The sequence below is a fragment of the Metarhizium acridum genome (genome assembly GCF_019434415.1).
Source record: "Metarhizium acridum strain ARSEF 324 chromosome Unknown scaffold_13, whole genome shotgun sequence".
NCBI lineage: Eukaryota > Fungi > Ascomycota > Sordariomycetes > Hypocreales > Clavicipitaceae > Metarhizium > Metarhizium acridum.
Genome location: NW_027094016.1, coordinates 2,342,864 through 2,365,128, shown reverse-complemented (window position 1 = coordinate 2,365,128; position 22,265 = coordinate 2,342,864). Strand labels below are relative to the sequence as shown.

General features: G+C 54.1%; 10 protein-coding genes across 10 annotated transcripts; 4 read left to right on the top strand and 6 right to left on the bottom strand.

The window, feature by feature from the left end:
* Nucleotides 1-1,800: 1,800 nt before the first annotated feature.
* Nucleotides 1,801-5,204, bottom strand: puf6 (Pumilio homology domain family member 6). Its single transcript, XM_066117691.1, has 2 exons — nt 4,900-5,204; nt 1,801-4,830 (listed from the first exon to the last, which is right to left on the bottom strand). The coding sequence occupies exons 1-2, from the start codon at nt 5,138-5,140 to the stop codon at nt 3,008-3,010; spliced, it is 2,064 nt and encodes a 687-aa protein (XP_065977481.1). The 5' UTR covers nt 5,141-5,204; the 3' UTR covers nt 1,801-3,007.
* Nucleotides 5,205-5,375: 171 nt separating this feature from the next.
* Nucleotides 5,376-6,314, top strand: GIR2 (rwd domain-containing protein). The gene is made up of 2 exons (XM_007813444.2): nt 5,376-5,527; nt 5,579-6,314. Exons 1-2 carry the CDS (start codon nt 5,461-5,463, stop codon nt 6,199-6,201), a joined length of 690 nt encoding a protein of 229 aa, XP_007811635.1. The 5' UTR covers nt 5,376-5,460; the 3' UTR covers nt 6,202-6,314.
* On the bottom strand, nt 6,315-7,929 carry J3458_003332 (uncharacterized protein). The gene has a single exon (XM_007813445.2). The coding sequence runs from the start codon at nt 7,658-7,660 to the stop codon at nt 6,536-6,538; it is 1,125 nt and encodes a 374-aa protein (XP_007811636.1). The 5' UTR covers nt 7,661-7,929; the 3' UTR covers nt 6,315-6,535.
* Nucleotides 7,924-11,439, bottom strand: MUS81 (Crossover junction endonuclease mus81). Its single transcript, XM_007813447.2, has one exon. It carries the CDS (start codon nt 10,667-10,669, stop codon nt 8,963-8,965), a length of 1,707 nt encoding a protein of 568 aa, XP_007811638.2. The 5' UTR covers nt 10,670-11,439; the 3' UTR covers nt 7,924-8,962.
* Nucleotides 8,093-8,836, top strand: RIB5 (Riboflavin synthase alpha chain; the record flags this gene model as incomplete). The annotated part of the gene is made up of 2 exons (XM_007813446.1): nt 8,093-8,123; nt 8,181-8,836. The coding sequence occupies 2 exons, from the start codon at nt 8,093-8,095 to the stop codon at nt 8,834-8,836; spliced, it is 687 nt and encodes a 228-aa protein (XP_007811637.1).
* A 532-nt stretch (nt 11,440-11,971) lies between the features above and the next one.
* On the top strand, nt 11,972-14,160 carry J3458_003329 (uncharacterized protein). The gene is made up of 3 exons (XM_007813448.2): nt 11,972-12,099; nt 12,266-13,037; nt 13,118-14,160. Exons 2-3 carry the CDS (start codon nt 12,279-12,281, stop codon nt 13,973-13,975), a joined length of 1,617 nt encoding a protein of 538 aa, XP_007811639.1. The 5' UTR covers nt 11,972-12,099; nt 12,266-12,278; the 3' UTR covers nt 13,976-14,160.
* Nucleotides 14,161-14,895: 735 nt separating this feature from the next.
* On the bottom strand, nt 14,896-16,067 carry HMT1 (Nuclear SAM-dependent mono-and asymmetric methyltransferase; the record flags this gene model as incomplete). The annotated part of the gene is made up of 6 exons (XM_066117690.1): nt 14,896-15,019; nt 15,085-15,417; nt 15,550-15,659; nt 15,778-15,797; nt 15,865-15,878; nt 15,985-16,067. 6 exons carry the CDS (start codon nt 16,065-16,067, stop codon nt 14,896-14,898), a joined length of 684 nt encoding a protein of 227 aa, XP_065977480.1.
* Nucleotides 15,734-17,651, bottom strand: NSA2 (Ribosome biogenesis protein). The gene is made up of 3 exons (XM_007813450.2): nt 17,603-17,651; nt 15,985-17,549; nt 15,734-15,878 (listed from the first exon to the last, which is right to left on the bottom strand). Exons 1-2 carry the CDS (start codon nt 17,603-17,605, stop codon nt 16,770-16,772), a joined length of 783 nt encoding a protein of 260 aa, XP_007811641.1. The 5' UTR covers nt 17,606-17,651; the 3' UTR covers nt 15,734-15,878; nt 15,985-16,769.
* A 113-nt stretch (nt 17,652-17,764) lies between these two features.
* J3458_003325 (uncharacterized protein) lies at nt 17,765-22,182 on the bottom strand. The gene is made up of 2 exons (XM_007813452.2): nt 19,805-22,182; nt 17,765-19,742 (listed from the first exon to the last, which is right to left on the bottom strand). Exons 1-2 carry the CDS (start codon nt 21,653-21,655, stop codon nt 18,939-18,941), a joined length of 2,655 nt encoding a protein of 884 aa, XP_007811643.2. The 5' UTR covers nt 21,656-22,182; the 3' UTR covers nt 17,765-18,938.
* On the top strand, nt 17,864-18,487 carry J3458_003326 (mitochondrial 54S ribosomal protein bL21m; the record flags this gene model as incomplete). The annotated part of the gene is made up of 1 exon (XM_007813451.2): nt 17,864-18,487. One exon carries the CDS (start codon nt 17,864-17,866, stop codon nt 18,485-18,487), a length of 624 nt encoding a protein of 207 aa, XP_007811642.2.
* Nucleotides 22,183-22,265: the final 83 nt, after the last annotated feature.

Here is a 22,265-nt window from a genome sequence, read left to right as displayed (position 1 = left end):
CGGTAGCCAGGTACCTGATCTGGTCAAATACATGAGAGGTTCTAGCGTCGTCTATGCAGCCGTGTCTCATGTCCACGACATGGTCTCATTCATAACCCCCCCAGCCCGTGGTATCTCAACATGAAGTAAAAAATGTCATTAATTCAGTCCTCCGCGTGGAGCCAATTAAAATATCCGAGTATTACCCATCTCAATCATTGGCAATATTTGGGAAATTGCAATCCAAAGACAGCGTATTCCCAGAAGCCTAAAGGGACAAAGTTTGCGGACCATCTAAAGATTACACGTCGGGGTACGATTTTCCAGCAAATGGTCAAGAGATCAAGTGGCTTAATGATATGGGCAGCAACCGTCATGTGAGAAGGCTGTGGACAGAAACTTGCCTTCCGTACCTGGGCTGCAAAGAACCACAGTCACAAAGGCCAGAGGAAAGCACAATCTGCAGGCAGGGTCATGAGTGCGCTCTTCTCGACCATTAAAGGTAAATTATATGCATTGTTTCCTCTAGGTGCCAAGGCCGTCAGTGATGACCGCGGCTCTAAATGCTCTTACACCGACCAGAGTGTACAGGCCGCAGGTAGTTGGCACCTTTGCCCCGAACTAGTGTCTACATGCTATCCTGCCATGGAGTTTCGCCAGGTGCGCCTACCGAGGAGGGGGCCTCTTTGAAGCCCACATGGCAGATGTAGCGAAACACTGCGCGGGAAATGGGTCAGAAGAAAATCTGTTGACAATATCGGAAGGTCATGTAAGCCCGATCCAACACATGCCCTTCCGTCGATCGGTCTGGTCCATCAGTAGTGAATTCGAAACTATTTCTCAACTAATGGAGCTGTAGCGAGCCTGTGGCAAACTTAGCTTCTGTATAGGTAGCACCAATTGAACGTGGTCTGGTCCACGTCGAAGGTATCGCGAGCCAAAGAGCGACAGACTCAACTTACTTTTGGGCCGGCCCATGTCTTGTCGTGGCCGCAGAGCCAAATTCAAGGGCTATTGCTGTTACGGCTTTGAGCCCGTTGACACTTGTAGGCTGGTATGCTAGACTGCCGAGCGCTCAAAACAACAGATCGGGCTTCAACGTCGCTAAGCCACGATCCGAGGCGGGCTTCCATGAGGCGTTGAGACTCTTCCTTGGATGGTTTGTTGCGAGTATCCGTTCTGTCAAGTGATAGGCATAAGCCCGGATGAAAATTATTCGAGAGAAATGAGAGACGTCATTACCTGTCTCCGGCACTGAGATTAACACTCATTGAGGCGGCCGGGTCTTGATCCATGTAATCCATGTAAAGGGTTGACTGAGGACGAGGGCCAAGCTGAAAAGATTGTCCAAGGTGAAGCTTGAAGCAAGGAGAGAAGCTGATTGTGCAGTATAATTCTTGGGAACAGCACATGGTGAGAAGGAAGGGTATCACGTATTTATATTCATTCTTGGATGGCAGGCTACGTGTAAGTCGACCTGGGTGAGAGTTTTTGGACACGTCGGCACCATGTACCAGGAAGCACCTTTTTGACCGCATGGGCTTGATATGAAGGCCTTGTCTTCTAGTCGGTAGTCCAAATGAGGCGTCGAGTTCAATAAGACCTGCATTGTTACGACATGGTGAACCTGGTTCGTGGGCAGAACGGCCTCGACAGAAAAACGGCTAAACACGACTACTCTTGGACAGCCATTGCGGGAAACAAGCCGCCTCGTGCATCACGATGCATCACGATCTTCCGGCGGCCATGTTCCGGGAGATCCCCTTTGGGTGTCAATCCAACAGGAAAGCTTGAATGTCACCTCGAGTCCCAGTGCCTGTCGTCGGAATTGGCTACTGAGTCCTGACCAAAGTCACTTGTGATGGCACAGGCCACAAATGCCATGTCGGGTCTGGTTCAATGCTGTGGGGCGAAAAAAAAAAAGAACCAGACGACTTGCAGACAGGAAATGGGGCTCCCAGCGTGGCTTCCTGTCTCGATCATGATTCACGGGACACAATGCCGGAAGGTCCACGTGCAGTCGATTGCATCAGGAGGCATTTGGCATTAAAATGGCATTTTCGACATCCGCGGTCCCACGGCGGCATGGCGGCACGGCTGCATCGTCCACGCACACAACGTTTCCGGCAATGTGGACCGGGCTTTCGTGCAGAGGCGACAAAGGCCAGAGACAACGCCCATCATCCTTGCTCAACTGGCGCGTTTACGCAAAGACGCAAAGGAATAAGAATCTCACGGCAAGCTGACACGGGGGCGTGGCAGAGGTGGAAAGTAAAGGACGTCTACACATGCCAATGCGACTTTGAACGTGGATGTAGGCGGCCAATCAGACAAACCATGGCAAAGTAGCCGGGCCAGCCAGTCCCTTCAGCTGCGCGATTCCGGCGCAGTTTGAATAGGTATCTTGAGACTCCTTGGGCGAGTAGACAAGCGGGAAGGGGTAAGAGGCAAGGGGCGAGAGAGACCAGAGAGACCAGAGAGACGAGAGACCACAGAGAACACGCGGAGGCCGGAGAGGCCAGAGAGTTGAGAGAAGAGACAAGGGAAGCGAGGCTGTGGCGCCTGTGACGAAGCTCAGAGACGACGCTGTGGTACGTTGGGGGGAGCAGCGATTACGTGTGCGCTTGAGAGCAAGTGTAGCCCTTTCAACCAACCCCTGGTCACGGTCGGCAAAATGAATCTGTATGTCATATACAAACCAGCAGGCAGCTACGAAAAAAGCTCAAGCTTGTGCGGTCAGCACCGAGGAACGCGGAACAAAGGGGACCGGGATTTTGCCAAACGTCACCCGTACACATGGAGACCATAGTTCTGTCTGTCCATGTACATGGGGCCAGATTTGAAGTCAACTGATTCTGCGCTTACGGGAGTACATCAGATACCCCGACTTTCCTTTATTTGATCACCAACAGGTCCAAACGCCAAATCATATTGCACAACTAAAAGCCATCCCAGCACTTTGGCTCCAACTTGATGCTTTCTATACACAGATTAAAGCAGAAAGAAAAAAAAAATAAAAACCACCCTGTCACAGCTTGTCTAGTAAGAGCTTGCTGCCTACATTACCAACCGGCGCATCGGGCCTCTTCTTACCCTTCTTTCCTCCCTTGTCCGTCTTCTCCTCTTGAGCATCCTTGGCCGCCTTCTGATCAGGTGTCATTTCTGTGGCGGCTTTTTCCAACACCTGCTTGTTCTTCTTGAGTGTCTTCCTCAACTCGTCAGTGCTGCTAAAGTCGTTGGATTCCAGGAGACCAACAACTACGAATGAGCTTGGTCCCGTGGCCCAGTCAACAATGTAGTCTTTTATAACAGGGTACAGTGTATCCGAAAAGTTGAGCGGGGGGTCCACAGGTATAATCTTTCCGGTCGCTTTGTCGAATCTGCCGCCTTGAATCAGGGACTTCAACATGCGGCCGCCAAAGGGTGTAGCTGAAATATGAGGAATAGCGTTGAGGTCGTCCTGGGCGGGCTGCTCCTTGGGGTCGCCAATAGCCGATTGCGCAATGGCTTCGAGGGCCTTGGTCTTGTCGCCAGTGCCCGAGAGAAGGACGTCGGTGATGAATTGACATCCAAAGGCGGTCGCCGTCAGATCAGCAGCTGTTTGCTCAATGACTGGCATCAGCTGTGGTGAAAGGGCGGCAATGAGCTCCTGTCGTCGAATATCCTCGTCCTTTTTGCTGGTAGTCTTGCGAATCTCGTGGGCTTGCTTCAACACCTCGTGATCAAATGAGTGGCTGGCCGGGAACAGAGACTTGGACAAACCCTCAAAAAGGTAGAGAAGTGTAGTCCGGGCATTGGGGTTGTTGGCCGCCGCGACAATGTTCTGCGCCTGCCTGTCGTCCTTTTCGCCAACCAACTCGGGGAATATCGACTTGGCTGTGAGCTTGGTATCGTCAATGACATCGTACGCTGTCAGGATGACTGTGTGGCCATATGGGTCGCCAGACATGGCAACGAGCGTGTCCGCCGTGTCCTTGTACACCTTGAGGTACTGTTTCCTGTCCTTGGCAGACCCGTACGCCAACAACAAACATGACAATCGCGCACCAGACTTGGTAAAGGCCATGTTTTTGAGCAAGTCGCCAGTCTCATCTCCTTTCACCATTTCGATAAACTCATTAAACTCCTCGGTTCCCGGCTGTGTGGTGAGAAAGTACTGCAACATGGCGTCGTGCAGCATCGTGAAACCCGTCATGCGCTTCTGGACCAGAGAGTTCACCATGTCCAACAAGGTCTTTCTGATGGGTCCCCGTTTGCTGGGTTCCGCCGCAAAAATCTCCTTCAAATCCGCGGTAAGCTTGGTGTCCTTGGTCAACTCCTTGATGCTGAATTCGGGGCCGTACCATTCCCGCAGCAAGGTGGCTCTGTGCTCCTTTGTGGCGACGGTCCGGTAAATGTCGTCCAGAATCCACGAGGCCTCGGGGTGGTGGATGAGCTTGCGGACCTTGCCGTAAAAGTTGGGTATAACCAAATCTCGGATTTCATCGTCGTTGTGAACGAGCAACTTGGCAATCAAGAACTTGGCATACTTGCTCTCGGCAAGCTGCGCGTAGCTCCCCTCAAGCTCTCGTGCAATCTGCCTCCTTTGATCCGGTGTAGCGTACTTTATGGCCGTCTGTACGGCCCGAACGGCGTCGTGTTTGAGAACGAAATCTCGGCATCGGCCGGTAATGATGCCAAACAGCTCCTCCACCAACTTTTGCCGCTCCTCTTTGGGCACGTGGGATTTTCTCCTCAACCGCTCCCAAATCTTCTTGGTGCGCTGCACCTCGTCGGCGAGGGGCTTTGCAGCTTTTCGTTCTTGCGCCAATTGCTTTTGTTTTGCGTGGGATTCGCGTGACGTGAGGCCGGCTGTCACCGCTGTTAGCAAAACGGTGGCACAATTCAACTTCGGCGTCTATTTCTCCTTGTTGGACTCACTGCGATCAAATGTGTCGCCATTGTCACCGGAATGTGTCTTGTTGGACGACTTCTTCTTATCTCCAGCATTCAGCTTGACGCCGCCACCCTCAGAGTCTGAATCCGACAAGTCGTCGCTCGATGCCGACGCTGTCTTGGCAGCCTTGGATTCTTCGAAACGAGCCTTTTTGGAATCAGACCTGCCCTTACCACTGGGCGTGGCCTTTCTCTTTTTCCCCGCGGCAACAGGTTTGGCAGCCATCTTGACGGAGAGCAGCACAGTTGGGTGGCAGTGTAGCGTACTCTCTTAAAAAAAAAAAGCGAGCAGCCTTCGGTGATCATCTTGTATTACTAGTCCACCAAGTTTCCAGATTTTTTTTTTTTTTTTGAGAATCTGCCGAGCGGTCAGCGCTGCGTTAAGCCTGAAAGGGAACCAAATGCAAAAAGCCAACCCCGCTACGGGGAGTGGCTTGCCCCGCCCGCGCATCCAAAAAGCTGTCTGGAATTGAAGCATCGCATCTTGGACAGGCAATTCAACCCCAACTGCACTTGGGCATTGCAATTCGCTGCCAATCCATCGCCATGGGTCGTGAAGATCAAGTTGAAGAGCGCGAAGTGCTCGAGTCTATTTTCCCAGAAGAAATCACAGGTACACTACGCTGTCCACTGGACTGTCGCCTACCAACTAACAAATGATTAGACCTCTCCGAAACCGAGTTCCAAGTGTCCATCACGCTCGACATCCTCGACGAGGAAGACCAAGAAGCGCCCTCGTTTATCCTCCAGGTCCGCTACCCAGATGAATACCCAGACGTCGCCCCCCACCTCGACCTGCTGGCTGCCCAGAATTCTCCATCCCACCAACACTTTAGCATCAGCGACGACCGACAACAACTCCTCGAGACTATCCAGGAAACCATCCAAGAAAATCTCGGCATGGCCATGGTATTCACAATTGTCTCTGCCCTGAAAGAAGCCGCTGAACAACTCATTCAAGATCGCAAGGACTCGGCCGCCAGAGTCCACGAGGAAGCCCTCCTAGCAGCAGAGCGGGAAGAAAACAAGAAATTCCACGGCACACAGGTCACGCCCGAGACGTTCCTCAAGTGGCGCGAGGGATTCCTCAAGGAGATGGAGGAGAAGGAAAGGCTGGAGGAAGAAGAGAGACTGGCCGAGTTGAAAAGGGCCAAGGTTAAGGAACCTATCAAGTTGACAGGGAAACAATTGTGGCAGAGAGGCTTGGCTGGGAATGGAGATGATGAGGAGGGCGATGAGGAAGATGTACCGACGGATGGTGTGGAAAGGCTGGCGGTGGAGGCTTGATGATTGCTATTTCACATGTGGGAGACGTCATGCATTGTTTGGAGTTTTGGAATGACATTGTTTGGGAAGCCATGGATGTAAAATAAAGCCTAGCACGAGAGACGTGAGAATGGGCTGGGTATATCCTTGAAATTTTGACCTGTTTCTTTTTCTATTTCTTCGTTCTCTTTTTTTTTCTTTCTTGAAAAAAAAAAAAGAAAAGTGATTCGTGATTGACGCTCGCAAAGGTCAACAGTTATTCCTTCGCTTTTTAAGTCGCGCAGCAACTACCCAAACGCCGTCTAATGCCCATTTCCCTCCAAATCAGTCGACCGTAGTCGCATCTCGCACGAATTCAACCCTCCATTTCCTCGTCGTCGTCATCCCCTTCACCCTCATCTTCGTCCCCTGACGCCTCCCAGTTATCTTCCTCACCCTCCGGCATCTCACCCAACTCCTTGTTAATCTCCTGGAACAACTCGACGGCATGCTCGCCCAGTCTCTCATCCTCATAGTCCAACATGGCATACAGCTTTAGACACTGCCCCAGCCACTTCCTTGCCGTCGACCACGTCGATCTCCACTCGCTGTTTGCGTCTCCATTCTGCTGACCTTGGCCATCCCTCTGCTTCTCGCCTGCAATGTACAGGCACCACCCGCCCAGGTACCACGCCTCCACACTCTGGTCGTCATCCGTCACCAGTCGCTCCAGCACCTTGAGCGCATCTTCCTCCATTTCCGTCTCCAACAACAACCGCGCAAGACCAATTCTCGTGGGGAACGCGGGGATGCTAGGATGGGCCGGGGGCAAGTCCTGCCACAGCTCCAGACTCCGTTTCAGCGACTGCCTCGCCTCGTCCACGCGCTCCTGCGAAATGCGCACGTTGGCAACGGTCTGCCACGTCTCGGGGGAATCGGGCGCAATCATCATGGCTTCGGTGACAAGCGCCTCGCAGCGCTGCTCGGCGTCCTCCTCCCAAGAGAGATCCGTCATGTACACCTCGGCCACGGCGCACAGAACTCCGCCCAGCTTTTGTTGCTTCTCGTCCAGGCTGGCCTGCTGCTCGGGGGTCCTGCTCGCCAAGCCCGCCAGGTTCTGGATCTGACTGCGCAGGGTCGAAGCGCCCTTCTCGAACCACTTGACGCTGTCCTGGCCGCCGTCTTCGCTCAGCTGCGCGAGGAAGAGGAACTTTTCCGGCCCGCCGCCAACCTTTTCGTCCGCCATGCCATCCTCGTCCAGCTTGACTGCTCGCTCAAAGTAGCTGCGTCCTTCGTCAACCTCGCCTGATTCCACTAGCAGCGTGCCGAGTAAATTGAGCGCGCGGAGCTCGAAGTCGCCCCCGGCGCCGGTTGATTCCAAGGCTTTGGAGGCAAGCGTAATCGCTTCGTCGAGGTTGCCTACCTCAAACTGGGTGTCTGCATCGCTGAGTAGAGAGCCTGGGTTAGACTCCTTTTTGAGTCCTGACCGACTGGGTGCCATTATATAAGCTTCGCTCTTCTATCAGCAGTTAAGTGAGAAGAGGCGGGAAAAAAATAAAATAAGAAGGTGACGATGCGATGGAATGATATTGAAGGTCGGTATGCTTGCTGCCCACTCGGCGGCGGCACCTGATAGCTCCAGTGGTCGCATGAAAATTTTGGGCGGGCAGGTCTTATCGATAGCAATGTCATGGCGGGGCAGAGGAACTGCTCGACCCGTTGAGAAGCACGGCACCGCAGAAAAGGGAATAGAGTCACCCTCACGACGAGCCTTGATATTTGAGTCGCGTTTCATAGAACATTCTCCTTTTAGCACCACATTGTCTACCAGAGACAACGTTCCAGTTAGAGGATTCAAAAGTGTCTACAAGTCGCCAGACTATCATCTGCCTTGTCACACCACTCATTAACCGCTCACTCACAGCAGCCCGACATGTTCACCGGCATCGTCGAAGACATCGGAGGTACATCCTTTCCAGCTCAACCTCAATCCCAATCATCACTAACATAGCACATCTCAGTCGTCTCCCACCTCGACGAAAATGACTCCACCGGCGGCACCACCATGACATTCACCATCCCCGCAAACTCACCACTCCTCAAAGACTGCCACGAAGGGGACTCCATCGCTGTCAACGGGTGCTGCCTCACCGTCACATCCTTTACAGCCGACAGCTTCAAAGTTGGCGTGGCCCCCGAAACTCTACGCATCACCAACCTCGGCACTCTTGTTGAAAACAGCCGCGTAAACCTGGAGCGAGCCGTACGAGCCGACACCCGGATGGGCGGCCATTTTGTCCAAGGCCACGTCGACACCACGGCCGAGATTTTGTCCGTGACACCGGATGGCAATGCATTGACTTTTAGATTTCAGCCCAAGAACCGTGACATGCTGCGCTATATCATCTTCAAGGGTTTCATTGCCATTGACGGGACGAGTTTGACTGTTACGAATGTGAATGATGCTGACGGGTGGTGGGAAATCATGCTGATTTCGTACTCGCAGGAGCGTGTGGTTTTGGCGCAGAAAAAGAAGGGCGACACGGTCAATATAGAGGTTGATATGATGGCCAAGTATGCCGAAAAGTCGTTGGCTGGAGTTCTGGGGGCAAACAGCGGCGATGCGCCGATTCCGTTGCTCGAGAAGATGGTACAGCGAATCATTGGCAAGCAGTAGGCAGGCGGCGTGTCAAAGATTAAGGGGTTGATTGTACCACTCATCTAAGGGTATCATGTCGCATGTCTCATCTCAAGAAAGAAAAAAGAAAAAGAAAAGAGACAATATGCCAGCCGGCCAGCGCTACTAGGCATCACCCCAAATTTCAGATATCTTTTGGCTCAACGCCTTGCTGATTTTCTTCCTCCCAACCAAGTGGCCAAGTTGGCTCGACACGAGCTCTCGCTTGCGTTTCTTGCCTGTCTCTCCGGGCCCGCAAGCTTCAAAGGCCTTGACGAAATCATGGGGTGTGCGCCAGCGCTTCTGAATCTCCAGGGCTCGCTCTCCCGTCACTCCCCTGGTTGTCATCAACATTTTTAAAAATACATCTCGCAGCGTCATCATTTCGGATTTGGATGCAAACGAGGAGAACGTCTGATACGTTATGTAATGGCCCACAGACGGCTGAGTCTCTCGCAAATGCTGCATCATGGGCGCGTAATTCTGCGCGGTAATCACCCTAGAAGGAATAACATGCAACGTCTGCTTCTCGTACCTGCGCTTCAGCATGGCGGTTAAACGCGACAAGTACCTGACAGTCTCGTCCATTTTGGAAGTTCGCTTCACAAAATACCCATTGACGACTTGCGTCGAGGCAATGGCAGACTGCACAGCTTCCTCGTACCTTTGGAGAATCTGCGGGTCGATGGTGATGTCTTCAATGATGTAAATGACATTTTGAACGCCACAGCGCCTGAGACGAAACTTTTGTTCGTGAAATCGTCCGTCTTTGATGCTCCCAATCAAGTCGTCAAGGCGCTTTCGTTCCACAATCCAGTCCAGCACCACCTCGTCCCCCTCAGCGCCGAGTCTCTGGAGCAGTGTGGGATCATGACACTTGGCAACCCACTGCGCGTCGCCCACTTCCAGACTTCTCATCAACGGTGTGGCGTCTAGTTTGGCCAGCTCCTCTTGCATATAATCACGATCGGTTTTGGCCCGGACTTCACGCACGTCCAAAACTAAACGAACAGAAAACGAACCAGGGGGCAGTCTGATGGGGTCGAAAGCGGGCAACGAGCCGTCCATGGCATTCTCCTTGGCTGCACTGTCTTGCTCAGCAACAACCTCGATCTCGGCAGACGGCGAGCGGACAGGGCGCACAGAGGTGGCATGATGCAAAGCCGTGTTGCCGTTATCTGCCTTCCATTCGCGGGTTTCTTTTATCCTGTTAGCGACTTCCCATCCCTCGTCGGTCAATGCATAGCGCCGTAAAGGTCTCCCCCTCTCATAGACGAGTTCCTTTTGGACCAATGTCTTCATCGAGTTCCATGCCGTGTAAAACTTGGTCGGGTCGCTTGGTGCGGTGAGGGAAGAATCGCAATGGGGCTGTGAGACTTGAATCAGGTCTGCTTTCGTCATACCCGAGGTGGTGTCATCAGGTTGTGTCGACAGGCCAATCAAGAGTGCATAGGCACCAGAACGAAAAGCCGGAACGTAGGCCTTGGGTTGTCGCGTCTTGCGCTTCTTTGGGGCGGAGCCCTCCTCGGCAGCAGCAGCTTGCTCGTCTCGTCGGGCCCTCTCTGCAGCCTTCCTTACTTGAGGATGCTCTGGCATGGGCAGCTGGTTCTCCTGGCAGTGTTTCTGGAGCTTGTCGGTCAGTCTTTCACACAGCTTTGGGCCAAAGCCCTTCAACTGCTGCAGCTCGGCAGGGTGCTGGAGAACCAGAGGGCATGCTTTGAGAGATTCATAAGCATTTCGATAGGTGGTGAAGCCTTTCGAGTTGCGTTCTCGTGCTGTGTCCAGCCACTCCTTGACCCAGGCGAGGAGCTGCGGATTGGGGCATTCTTCCATTACGTCGAGGCGGCTGGTTGGCGAGATTTAATATCAAGCCATGGACGCGGGAAAGGGCGTCAAAGGTGATTTTAGCTTCCAAAAAAATAAAAGGAAAAGAAGAAAAGGCAAAAGGAACCAAAAGAGGTTGTACAAGCCAGCTTGAGACCACCAAAAAGTTGAGAAAACAGTCGCGTCTCAGAGCTCCCCGTCGCGTCGGCTTGTACACCAGACGAGGCTTCCGGCTGGTCTTGGCGGGAGGAAGCACTAGGGGACACGAAAGCACGTGGCCTGATGGGTCAAGATGTGCCCTGAGGAGGCGTCCACACTTGTGAGGTAGCTGGCCACGCGTTGACACGTCCACTATTATGACGACACCGCATCATGCAAGCTTCCATGTGCGACCCCACGGCCATTGGCGCGGCTCAGTCGAACAGAACGGGCAGGTCACCAGGACGACTTCGAATGTTCAAATTGCCGCGCAGCATCTGGCCAAGGGTCCACTTACCATCACCAGCCTTTACTCCGTCGTCCGTATTGTATTACGGAGCACAATCTGCTCACATATGGATTCTGTGCAGACCAGCTTGCTCGCTGATGCTACCTTCTCCACCTTGTGTTCGGCGGGGTCGGTCGCCTATGATCCCTGTGCCCTGGAGTGCCCTGGAGTGCCATGGAGTCTGGTTTGCCAGTGACCAGTTACAAGTGTCCTTGTTGTCTATGCTTCGCGGTAGGTGGAACTGGGAACGAGGTCATGGGAAAGTCGCAAGACGACACGATGTGAGAGCTGTGGGCTGTGGGTTGTGGGTTGTGGGTTCGCTCGCTCCCATAATGTTACGCTGGGCTGCCTCTGGTGCTTCGTAAAGCCTTGCCTGTTTGGGTATTGCAAGCTCAAGTCCAGATCGAGGATCACTACTAAGTGCAGTGGGAGGCAAGAGGTATTTGGCCAGGTCCAGTACCTGGCTATCGCGCTGTATACTATAATATGCTACAGTATATTAGTGTATACTTCTTGGCATGAAAACACAAACATCTTCTGCTCCAGACTGTAACCGCCCTCCATCCCTCCATGTCCGACGTTGTTGAGCTTATCGAGCTGGCCACCTCTTGTTTCCATCGTGCTGGGATTGTGTTGGTCTTGGGCTTGAGCCCCCGTACTGTCGTTTTAGTAATGAAAAAAGACGGCGTCTCACTTGTGGGCGGAGCTGGCGCTGGCAGATAACATGGACCTCGTCAGATCTCAAATTATACGAACCGGGCTTGTTGACATGTTGACTGAACGCAGTACGGAGTATGGGACTACCCCACCACCAGACAGAAGAAGAAAGAGCAAGCAAGCCACCCCACCTGTCTTAAAAGACGCTTGCATCCTGAATCGCTACTCTTCCATCGTCCTCTTCAGCTTCCCAGGCTGCTCCTAGGACAAGGCCACCCCCCTTTCTTCTCCCGAGGTACGTCTGTCCCCAACAATTGATCGTCCAGCTGCAATGCCTGCTACAAAAGCTCCATCTCGCAGACCTTCGTCAGAGGACAAAAACGGCAACAGCTCCCCTTGGCCAGGCATACCGCAAACCACAACACTCTCTCTTGTTATGAGCTCCAACTAACACGCCGCAGATACGCAGCAGTCATGGACGATAAAATCCTCGAAGCGTCGGCAAAGCACCCCATCATTGCCGGCCACACCTACAAGTATGGCACGGCCGGATTTCGGATGAAGGCTGATTTGTTGACGGGCGTTTCGTTCCGTGTTGGTCTGCTCGCCGGCCTGCGCAGCCGCAAGCTCAATGGCCAAGCCATTGGCGTCATGATCACCGCCAGTCACAACCCTGCTGCCGACAACGGTGTCAAGATTGTCGACCCCATGGGAGAGATGCTTGAGCAGGAGTGGGAGGCCTACGCTACCCGCCTGGTCAACTGCTCTTCCGACAGGGAGCTTCTTGACGCCTACAAGGCCCTCGCTGCCCAGCTCAGGATCGACCTCAACACCCCCGGCCGCGTTGTCTACGGGAGAGATACTCGACCTTCTGGCCACGGCCTAGTCTCTGCCTTGGCCGCCGCCCTGGAAGCTACAGGCACCGAATATACCGACTACAAGATTCTGACGACTCCCCAGCTGCACTACCTGACCCGCTGTGTCAACACCGAAGGCACCCCTAAGGCCTATGGCGAAACTAGCGAGGCTGGCTACTACAAGAAATTCTCCGATGCCTTTGTCCGTGCCTTGCGGGGGAAGAAAGTCCAGGGCCGGCTGACCGTGGACTGTGCCAACGGTGTTGGCGGCCCCAAGCTCTCCGAGATGCTCAAGTTCATCCCCAAGGACAAGACCGGCTTCGACGTCAAGGTGGTCAACGATGATGTCCTGCGGCCCGAGGTTCTCAACCTTGACGTATGTATCAATTCTTGAGTTGCTGCAAGCCGGCTCTGCCATGTTACCGATTGCGACTAGCCCTGCTAATCACTTTGCAGTGTGGCGCCGACTTTGTCAAGACAAAGCAGAGGGCCCCCCAAAACCCCAAGCCCGTGCTCGGAGCTCGTTGTTGCTCCTTTGACGGCGACGCCGACCGTCTGATTTACTACTGGATCGACCCAGACACCGGCTTCTTCATGTTGGACGGTGACCGCATCTCTTCCCTCTGCGCCTCCTTCATCGGTGACCTCATTCGCTCCGCCGGCCTCGAGGATGAGTTACGCATCGGAGTCGTGCAAACTGCCTACGCCAACGGCGCCAGCACCAACTACATTGAGAAGCACTTGCAGCTGCCCGTCGTCTTCACCCCCACCGGCGTCAAGCATCTGCACCACGCGGCATGCCAATTTGACGTGGGCGTCTATTTCGAGGCCAACGGCCACGGAACCGTCGTCTTTTCCCAGGAGGCCATGCGCACCTTCAAGGAAAAAGAACCCCAGTCCCCCGCTCAAAAGGACACGCTCGACACCCTTGCCGCCGTCGGGGACCTGGTCAACCAGACCGTCGGAGACGCCATCTCCGACATGCTCATGGTGGAAGTCGTCCTGGCTCACAAGGGCTGGACCCTCAAGGACTGGGCCATGACCTACACCGACCTGCCCAACCGTCTGGTTCGCGTCGAGGTTGGCAACAAGGATCTCTTCCAGGCGACGGATGCCGAGCGACGCCTCAGCCACCCACCTGGTGCTCAGGATGAGATTGACCAGGTTGTTCAAAAGTACACATCGGCGCGTTCGTTTGCTCGTGCCAGTGGCACTGAAAATGCCTGCCGAGTGTACGCGGAGGCGGCGACTCGTTCCGAGGCAGACGAGCTTGCAAACAAGGTCGCGCAGATTGTCAGGCAATTTGGATCGTAGAGCGTCTAGGGACGACAACGGCGACGAATGACATGATTATGACATGACGAGGGGAGGGAAAGGGTTCCCTAAGGGGGAAAAAAAGGTGTTCGGTGCACACAGCGGGACAGCCTATCTGATGAGAGAAGCAATATTGGCCAAGTAGCCGTAGCATATTTCAAATCGACAGACGCAATTGCTTTTAGTGCAAAATTCGGCTACTTCGAGATGCAGTTATTGTGGAGATTTTATCTTTCTTGTTCCTCTTTACGAGCCGAAGATGGAATTCCGATGCCAAATGCACATCATTGCCACGTCTATCTAAGCCGACTAAACCCGGCGAGCCAAGCCTAATAAAATAGAAAACAGAAATTACGCCGTCCAGCTCCCATCGTCCTCTTCCCGTCTACATGTTCTCGCGTCCCTTTCTTTGGGTCCCCGTCTCATGTATTGAAATTTCCGAGCAGTATGACTCTCAGCTATGCAACTATTGATGATCCCATATCAATTTTTCCCCCCTCTCTCCCATGCTAATTGTACCCGTGAGATTTTCTTCCTCCACCACGTTCATTTGAGTCGTATATGCTTAGCACATGTGGAACGAGCATTGCCCAGAAGATGCTCGGGTAGAGTCCTCCGGCTGGAACTCATACTGGATATCAATGTCCAGATCACGGCGGTTCTTGGCGTTGGGCTTGACCTGCAGATTGCACGAAATCTCCTCGCCGTCCTGGACCGTCAGCACGTCCTTGAAATAAAAGACTGTCTGTTTCCAGTGAGTGTATTTGGTGTGGGGGCCGGTAGAGAAGCGGATGGGCTTGTGGCAGGCGGTGAAGTCGATGTCGAACCACGACACGAGGGCGTGGACGAAGTCGTCGCGCTTGATGGCGAGCTTGAAGGGCGTGGCAAAGGCGAGGTCGGCCACGGTGCAGGTGTAGAGGTCAAGGGTGAGGACGGGCGTGGGGTCGGTGACCACAGTCTTGAGCTCGACGGTGTCGACGAGGGGCTCGGAGAGGGCGGTTTCCTTGAGAGGGGTGTAGTCGAAGCCGTAGACATTGTCCCAGACTAGGTGGTGTTGGTCAGTGCCTGCCGGTGAGCGAGGGGACAGGGGAAAGAATATTCAAGCTTACACCCAATTTTTTCCTCCTTGTAGTCGCCGTCCTTCGATGCCGGCAAAGAAAATGGTGGCCTTGTCGGGAAAGATGAGGCCGTCCTTTTCGAGATAGGTGTCGCGAGCATACAGGACAGTGTCCAACATGCTCTCGTACAACAAGAAATAGCCCATCCACTCAGAGATGATGATGTCGACCTTGGGGTAAGGCATCTCAATCTCCTCCATCTTGCCCTGGATCAGGGTGATCTTGTCAGAGAGACCGTTGACCTTGACAATCTCGCGGGCCTTGAAGATGATGGACGACATGTCGACGCCAATGACGTGCTTGGCGCCGGCCTTGGCAGCGAACCTGGCGCAGCGTGAGTCTCACTGCGGGATATTGGAAGACAAAGATGCGTGCGGTCATTGTGGTACAAAGTGACAGGTGGGAGGAGACACGGGGCGGCGGCTCTGGTCGCAGGGTGAGGCCGGTCAAACATACATGGAGAGAATGGCGGTGCCACAGCCGACATCAAGAACAACCTTGTCCTTGAACAGGTGCTTGTTTTGCATAATAGCATTCATGTAGGATCGAGTGCGGACCTCATCTTTCTACCAGTTTCCAAAGTGTCAGCTACCGCTACATGCTTGTCTGCGACGCACAGGCAGCTTGGGTCGTCGGTTCCTGATGCAGCGTTGGGTTGGGGGGGGGGGGCAGCAAAAAGCTCACCAGCATTTCCTCGTGGATGCCTTTTTGCGCAACGCAAATGTCAGTAATGTACGACTGTACAACAACGAATGGACGGTAAAATCGTACCATGGTGGTCATAGCTGTGAAGATGGATTAGCAATGCGTTTGTTTTTCTCTCTTTTTTTTTTGTTTAATTATTCCTCCTTGCGATTTGTCAACACCGGGGAATAATGGCACACAACCAACCTCTTGAAGTAGTGCTGCTCGCTGTGCTCGAGCGACTTCATGCGCTGCTCGGCAATCTCCACGTCCATCTTGTCGCCAGTCATTGTGGCTGCAAATACCGCTGACAGATGCAAATGAGGGTAAAAACAAGGTATGCAAAGATTCCGAGACGGGGAGTGACGGCACAAAGTGAAAGGGAAGCTGTTGGTAACTTGGGTCGCTGACCGCAAGGAAGAGTCGCACCACAGACGGACGGCTGCAGGTTTTGTCCGGGCAGAAAAATAATTTATCGGGCTACCGCCTTCAATGAACGACTGCCCCGCAAGCGGCCCGCCCACGCCACCTTATCTTATCTAGGCGCTGCCAAACAACATGAGAGGCTGGGCTGAGCAGCAAAGTAGAGAAGCATCAATAGAGGGATCAGTCGCACAGCCCAAATGTCAACCAGCTTGGCAAAAATACCCCCTAAAACCAAGCATACCTGACTTAGTGCCTAGAACACACACGAAGTAGCGTCATATCTGTACGTTTACCTACATCACAAGCACGTCAAAAGGCGTTCCATTGCCATCACGCAAAGCGTCAGCCTCCATGTATTCGACAATCCTCTTGTTTATAGAGTGCATATCTCTCCATTCCGCTCAACGAGCATTCCGCGCACATCCTCTTTTTCTTACGTCATGATCTCTTCTGGAACCAAAAACACGCCCCAACGCCATTATATGCAACCAACAAGAAGCAAACGATATATCCCACAGGAAACGGCATCCCGAAGCCTCCTGGTCGCCCGTGCCACCCCCTTAACCTTACACGAGCAACACGCTGTTGACGCAGCCATCGTTCTCAGGATTGTTGGTCACTTGCGCATATCGACCCCACACAACCTTTCCGCCGGCAGTCACCAAGCCCAGTTCGCTGACGTTGACCTCGATGACGGTACCCTTTGTCAAAACACCCAGCTGGGTGTACAGCGGGTTCTGCGGGTTCTTCTTGACGCCGATGATGGGCAACTGCACCGTGACGCCCAGCTCGGCGTTTGTGCAGTTTGTCCTCTTGTATCTGAGCCCCATCGGCCTAATAAATCTTTCGTACTTTGGGTTCCTTCGCGTGAAGTCCTGTCCGACAAACGTGGGTTTGGTCACCATGCGCTTCCAGCCCTTCTTCTGTATCTTCTTGCCCGTCTTGACCACCTTGAACATTTCCTCCTCGCTGATGCCGCGGACCTTGGGCAGCGGGACGCTAAACTTGGCCGCCTTTTCCGCTCGCTTGTTCTTGATGGAACTGCTGAGGGCCTTGGCCGTCGACGGGTTCGTCCGGTCGAGCAGGTACGAGGGCATGGGGGTTGAGGGCTCCTTCTCGTCGGCAGTCTTGACATTTCTCTCCTCGTGTGCCTTGATAGCCTTCTTCATCTGAATCTTCTCCTTGTGCCGCTTCTGCTGGTGCAGCTTGGCCCGCAGGCCACGCAGATTCTGTGCATCCTGGGAGGCCTTGTGGCCCTCACGGGCGGCTCTCTTTCGGGTTCGTTCTTCGTGATCCAGGCGGCGGCCATGCAGCTTGCGCCACCTCTCCATATACTCGTTCTGAGGCTGCAAATTCGATTAGATGACATCTTTAGAGAGCATGGGAAAAAAACACATACCATATTGACTGTGTTGCCCGATTCTGGGACTTTTGGCCGTGGGTGGTCGAGATGGAGTGTGGAGCCAGGTTGAAATTTCGGCCGACCGCCCAAAAAAAAAAAAACAAGAGGCAGGCAGTTGGCGGAGCCCGGCACAACACTTCTCCGACCAAAGCTCACCTAAACTTTTTGGGTCATGACTTGCCAACGACTGCAGCGTGGGACGAGCCTACAGCTCAAGGCTCCCTTCACCAACAGAGAGACGCCAATTGCAGCATCGCCATGAGCAGAGCGCTCTTCCGCTCCGTCCTGGAGGTCCGGGCGCCAATATCAGCCCCCCGACTCCCGCAGACGCTGGCCCTGCCCGTCCGCAGCCGGGCATTCAACAGCACGCCACCCATCATCGAGCCGACAAACCAACGGCACGTCAACAACGCCCCGAACCCAACAGATGCCCAAGTCCGCCCGCTAGCCTTCAAAAAGAGTCACCCTGCGGCGCCGCCGACCCCTATCCAGGACTCGGTCAAGAACCTGCTCCCCTTCCTCGTCGCCCAGCCGGGCCACTACATCACCGTCCACATCCACGGCTTCCCCTATCTCGTCCAGGAAGGCGACCAGATCCGTCTTCCGTTCCGCATGCCGGGCGTGCTTCCGGGCGACGTACTGCGGTTGAATAGAGCCAGTGTGATCGGCAGTCGCGACTATACCATGAAGGGGGCTCCGCACATCGACGAGCGCGTCTTTGAGTGTCGAGCGACAGTGCTGGGCGTCGAGTCGGAGCCGATGCGCGTCAAAATCAAGAAGAAGCGGAGGCAGAGGAGGAAGAGACAGGCCAAGAGCAAGCATCGGTACACCATATTGCGTATTTCAGAGCTGAACATCAAGACTTTGGAGGACGTCGAGTAGCCAGTGGTCAGGGAAAGGGGAGGGAAGAGTCGCGTGAGCAAATTCTGTATACTGGCATGCATCATGTATCAATACCAGCGAGGCCGCTGGCTGTACAATAATACATTCGTCAAACGTAACCAGCCGCCAACCTTCACCTGTGATGCACATCTCGACACTCGCACAAAACCACACAGATTGGATATCTGGAAAGCTAAAAAATAACAAGTCTCACAAGAGGAGGTGCTGAACGCTACTCTAGACCACACATCCCCCCTCCCCCTTAATAATGAATAAAATAGCCCACGGCCAAACGAAAGACACGAAAAAGACTCCCAAACACCAAGCTATGCCCGCCTGATTTTCCAAGTCTGGTTTTTCAAAAGTAAAGCAAGAAACAAAAAAAAAGGGGGGGAATACACAAAGTCCCCTTTTTCGACATTAAATAAAGAGAATCATGATGAATACACGGCTACATCCTCCCCGCCATTGCCTTTCTGATACTTGTCCAGTACGCTTGTGGCCAGACACTGGCGCCCTCGGACTCGGTGGGCATCCGCTCGCGACATCGGGTGACGACACTCTGGATGATTCTACCAAGCAGCTCCTCGTCAATGGGGAGAGCCTTTTCATTGAACTCGGAGGGGTAGAGGAAGGGGTCAGAGGCATGAAGGAGTTCTTCACATGTAGGGCGCATGTGGAGATCTCGGTTGAGGCAGCGCTTCATGGTGCGCAGCAGCGACGGCGGCACGGGGACGCCTCCGACTGCTCGCGAGGGAAACTCGATGGTGTGGTCCCAGTTGATGATGGCCTGGCACCGGGCCATTTGGTTGGCAATGTGGCCAAACGGCGGGACGCCATAGACCATTTGGTACAGGATGCAGCCCAGGGACCAAATGTCACTTGGTTTGCCGAGTTTCACGAGCTTGGGACGGCCCGGGAGGCGGCCTCCGCGCGGGTTATTGGCGTCCATCAGTGACTCGGGGGACATGTAGCTGGGTGTTCCGACTTGGGTCTCGCGATGGACGTTGACCGTCTCCTCGGTCTGGATGGCGTTGGCAATGCCAAAGTCAATGAGTTTTAAGCGGCCCTGGACAAGGACAAAGTTGGCCGGTTTCAGGTCGGAGTGGACAATTTCGTACTGGTGCACTGATTGCAGACACTCGAGCATCTCTTTCCAGTAGAACCGCACAAAGACAGGATCGAATTTGGCCGTCTCAGAATTCTGTCGAGACGTGAGGAGTTTGTTCAAGTCCAGCTCACCCATCTCCATAAGCTATCAAGTTGTTAGCGAGAGTCGAACGTCAAGGGGCGGGCTTTCCAGTCTGGGACACGTACCAAAGTAAGTACTTGTTTCTCCGAGTTCAATTCGTGATCATACAAGTCGATGACGCGGTCAACACCCTTGAGCTTGCCCAAAAGATCAATCTCGCCTCTGTATCCCTTGATGATGTTGTCGTCGGCATTCTCCAAGGACACTCGCTTGAGAGCAAACATTTTGCCGTTTTCGGCCGTCACCCGATACACCTTGGCACTGCCGCCTCGACCAAGGCACTCCAGCCTGGTGTAGCACTTTCCATTGACCCGCAGCACGTTTCGACGTTGCCTGGCCTGGGTGGTTGTGGCCGCGCCAGCCGTCGACGTAGCCGCCTCCAAGACGGACATCTTGGGCGGCGGTGGGGGAGCAGATTGGTGTGGTGTATTGTTCGCAATGGAGGCCAGAGGTTTCCGCTCGGGAGATGCTGCTTTGGCGCTGCCGAGGTCAACATGCAGCGGCCGGGCAATGGGCTTTTCTACGCCCGGGTCGGCGGCCACCTTGACCGGCCTCTTGAAGGTAATGGGATACTCATTCTCCTGGTCGTTTGTGGACGGAATCTCGATGCGCCTGGGTAGCATCGCTTCCGGCACCGTAATATGGTCATCCCGTCGAGCCTCAAAGTGAACTCCGCGGGATGAGCGCCTTGACGAACCCAGGTCGGGCAACTCGATACCAGGCGCCTGTCTCCTATGACTGGCTCTGGCAGCAGCACTGCCGCTGACAGGGCTTCCCGAGTTGAAGTCCCGGTTCGCCTCGTGGTAGATGGACGATTCGGGCGCCTCGTCTGCTGGCTGGAGGCCATGCTCAGCTTCGTGGCTGGGGACGGCGTGGTCTCCGTCTACATGGCCTTCGCCCTCCTCGTCGCTTTGACGCCGTCTGCCTCTCCTGGCTGGTCCGCTCAAAAAGCTTCCCGAAAGCTTGCCAACTCGCTTGACTCGCATGGAGCTCTGCGGGTTGATATCGTCGGGGCGGCTCCGCGTCGACGGGTATCGCGACGCGCTGCCGTGGCTTCCAGAATCCCGCACCGCGCTCTCGGGTGCTTCCAACTGATCATACTCGGCTTCCAGATGCGATCTGTCGGCCACAGAACGGTCAAATTTGGACCGTCCAGATGAAGGTCCGGAGGAGCCAATCCGACTCCTGTTAGCCGATGAGCCGGTAGCAATTCGCACGACCCGTTCAGGGTGTGACGGGGTGTTGACCTCTGGCTGCGGCTCTGGTTGTGGTTGTGGTTCTGGTTCCTCCTCTGCAGGCTTTTCATGATTGTTGCTTGTCCGGCTAGGTAATGATGCGGCAGCCTTTTGTCCTGTAGAGCGAGACATGGAAGCAGAACGTCTCTTGCCCGGTCCCATCTGGTTCAAGCTATGCGGGTTACTGCCCAGACGTACAACCCTCTTCCTAACGGGGCTAGCCTCTTGATTTTGGCTTGTATCGGCGGCCTTTGCGGGCTTGTCATCCGCAGGCTGCACACTTCCAGATCGTAGATGTCGTCTGTCCTGGGGTCCGGCTCCAACAACACCAGCCGAAGACGAATTGTTGTTCAACGCACTAGTTCGTCGTCTCGTGCGTGGCGGTGAGGCTTCCCTATTGGCAGGTTCCGGGGCGTCATCGTTGAGTAGAGCTTTGGTGAGAGCACTGAGCTTCATAGGCACAGGGATTTCATCCTCTGAGCTGTCGTCGTGGTATTGCTGCTGACGTGGTGATTGACTTGCCGGGGCCACGGCGGCGGCAGTAGCGGTAGCAGCGGCGGCGGCTTGACTCTCGCTTCTGCTAACCATCTGTCGCGAGGCAGGGCGTCTCAAGGCCTGGCGTTGTGAAGTTCTCCGGACAGCACCGGCAGCGGCCATTGGTGTCGGCGATGCGGTCGCCATTGCAGGACGCGTGGGTTGGTAGTGTATGCTGTGACAATGCAACTGGTGATTTCGAAGGTCGAATTGCGGTAAATGGTAGAGAATTCGGGCTTCTTTACGTGTCGGGAGTTCCCATGATACTGATTCGCACACGTATTTCGAAAATGTCGAAAATGTTTTAGTTGATGTTATCGCGTCGGTTGGATTGACAAGAGGGAGGGCGGATGGGAACCTTTGGGTATGATATTTTGAAGGATATGGCAAGTGGCCAATCACAGAGCCGCGGGTTGCCGTGGGCAACCGGTGTCTGGGTGGGGGGCCGTCCGCACAGGCACCCAGGCGCCAGGGCGGTCTGGTCTGGCCAAGAGGTGAGCAATAAGAGGTGAGCAATGGAAAAGATTTGCATTGACGTTTATGCAAAGTTTGATGAGATGGGTTGCAATGACTTGTGTACAGTACTAGCCAGTGCCGAAGCGTCCATCACGACTTGTTCTTCGATGGAAGACAAACGGCAGAGCGTGTAGAGAATCTATCTATACTCCGTACCCCGTCTTGCACTTGCAATCAGAACACCAAGTCAATGTCGTGTCATGAACTACCCAGTAGATAGAGCCATCCAGCTGTCCAACAT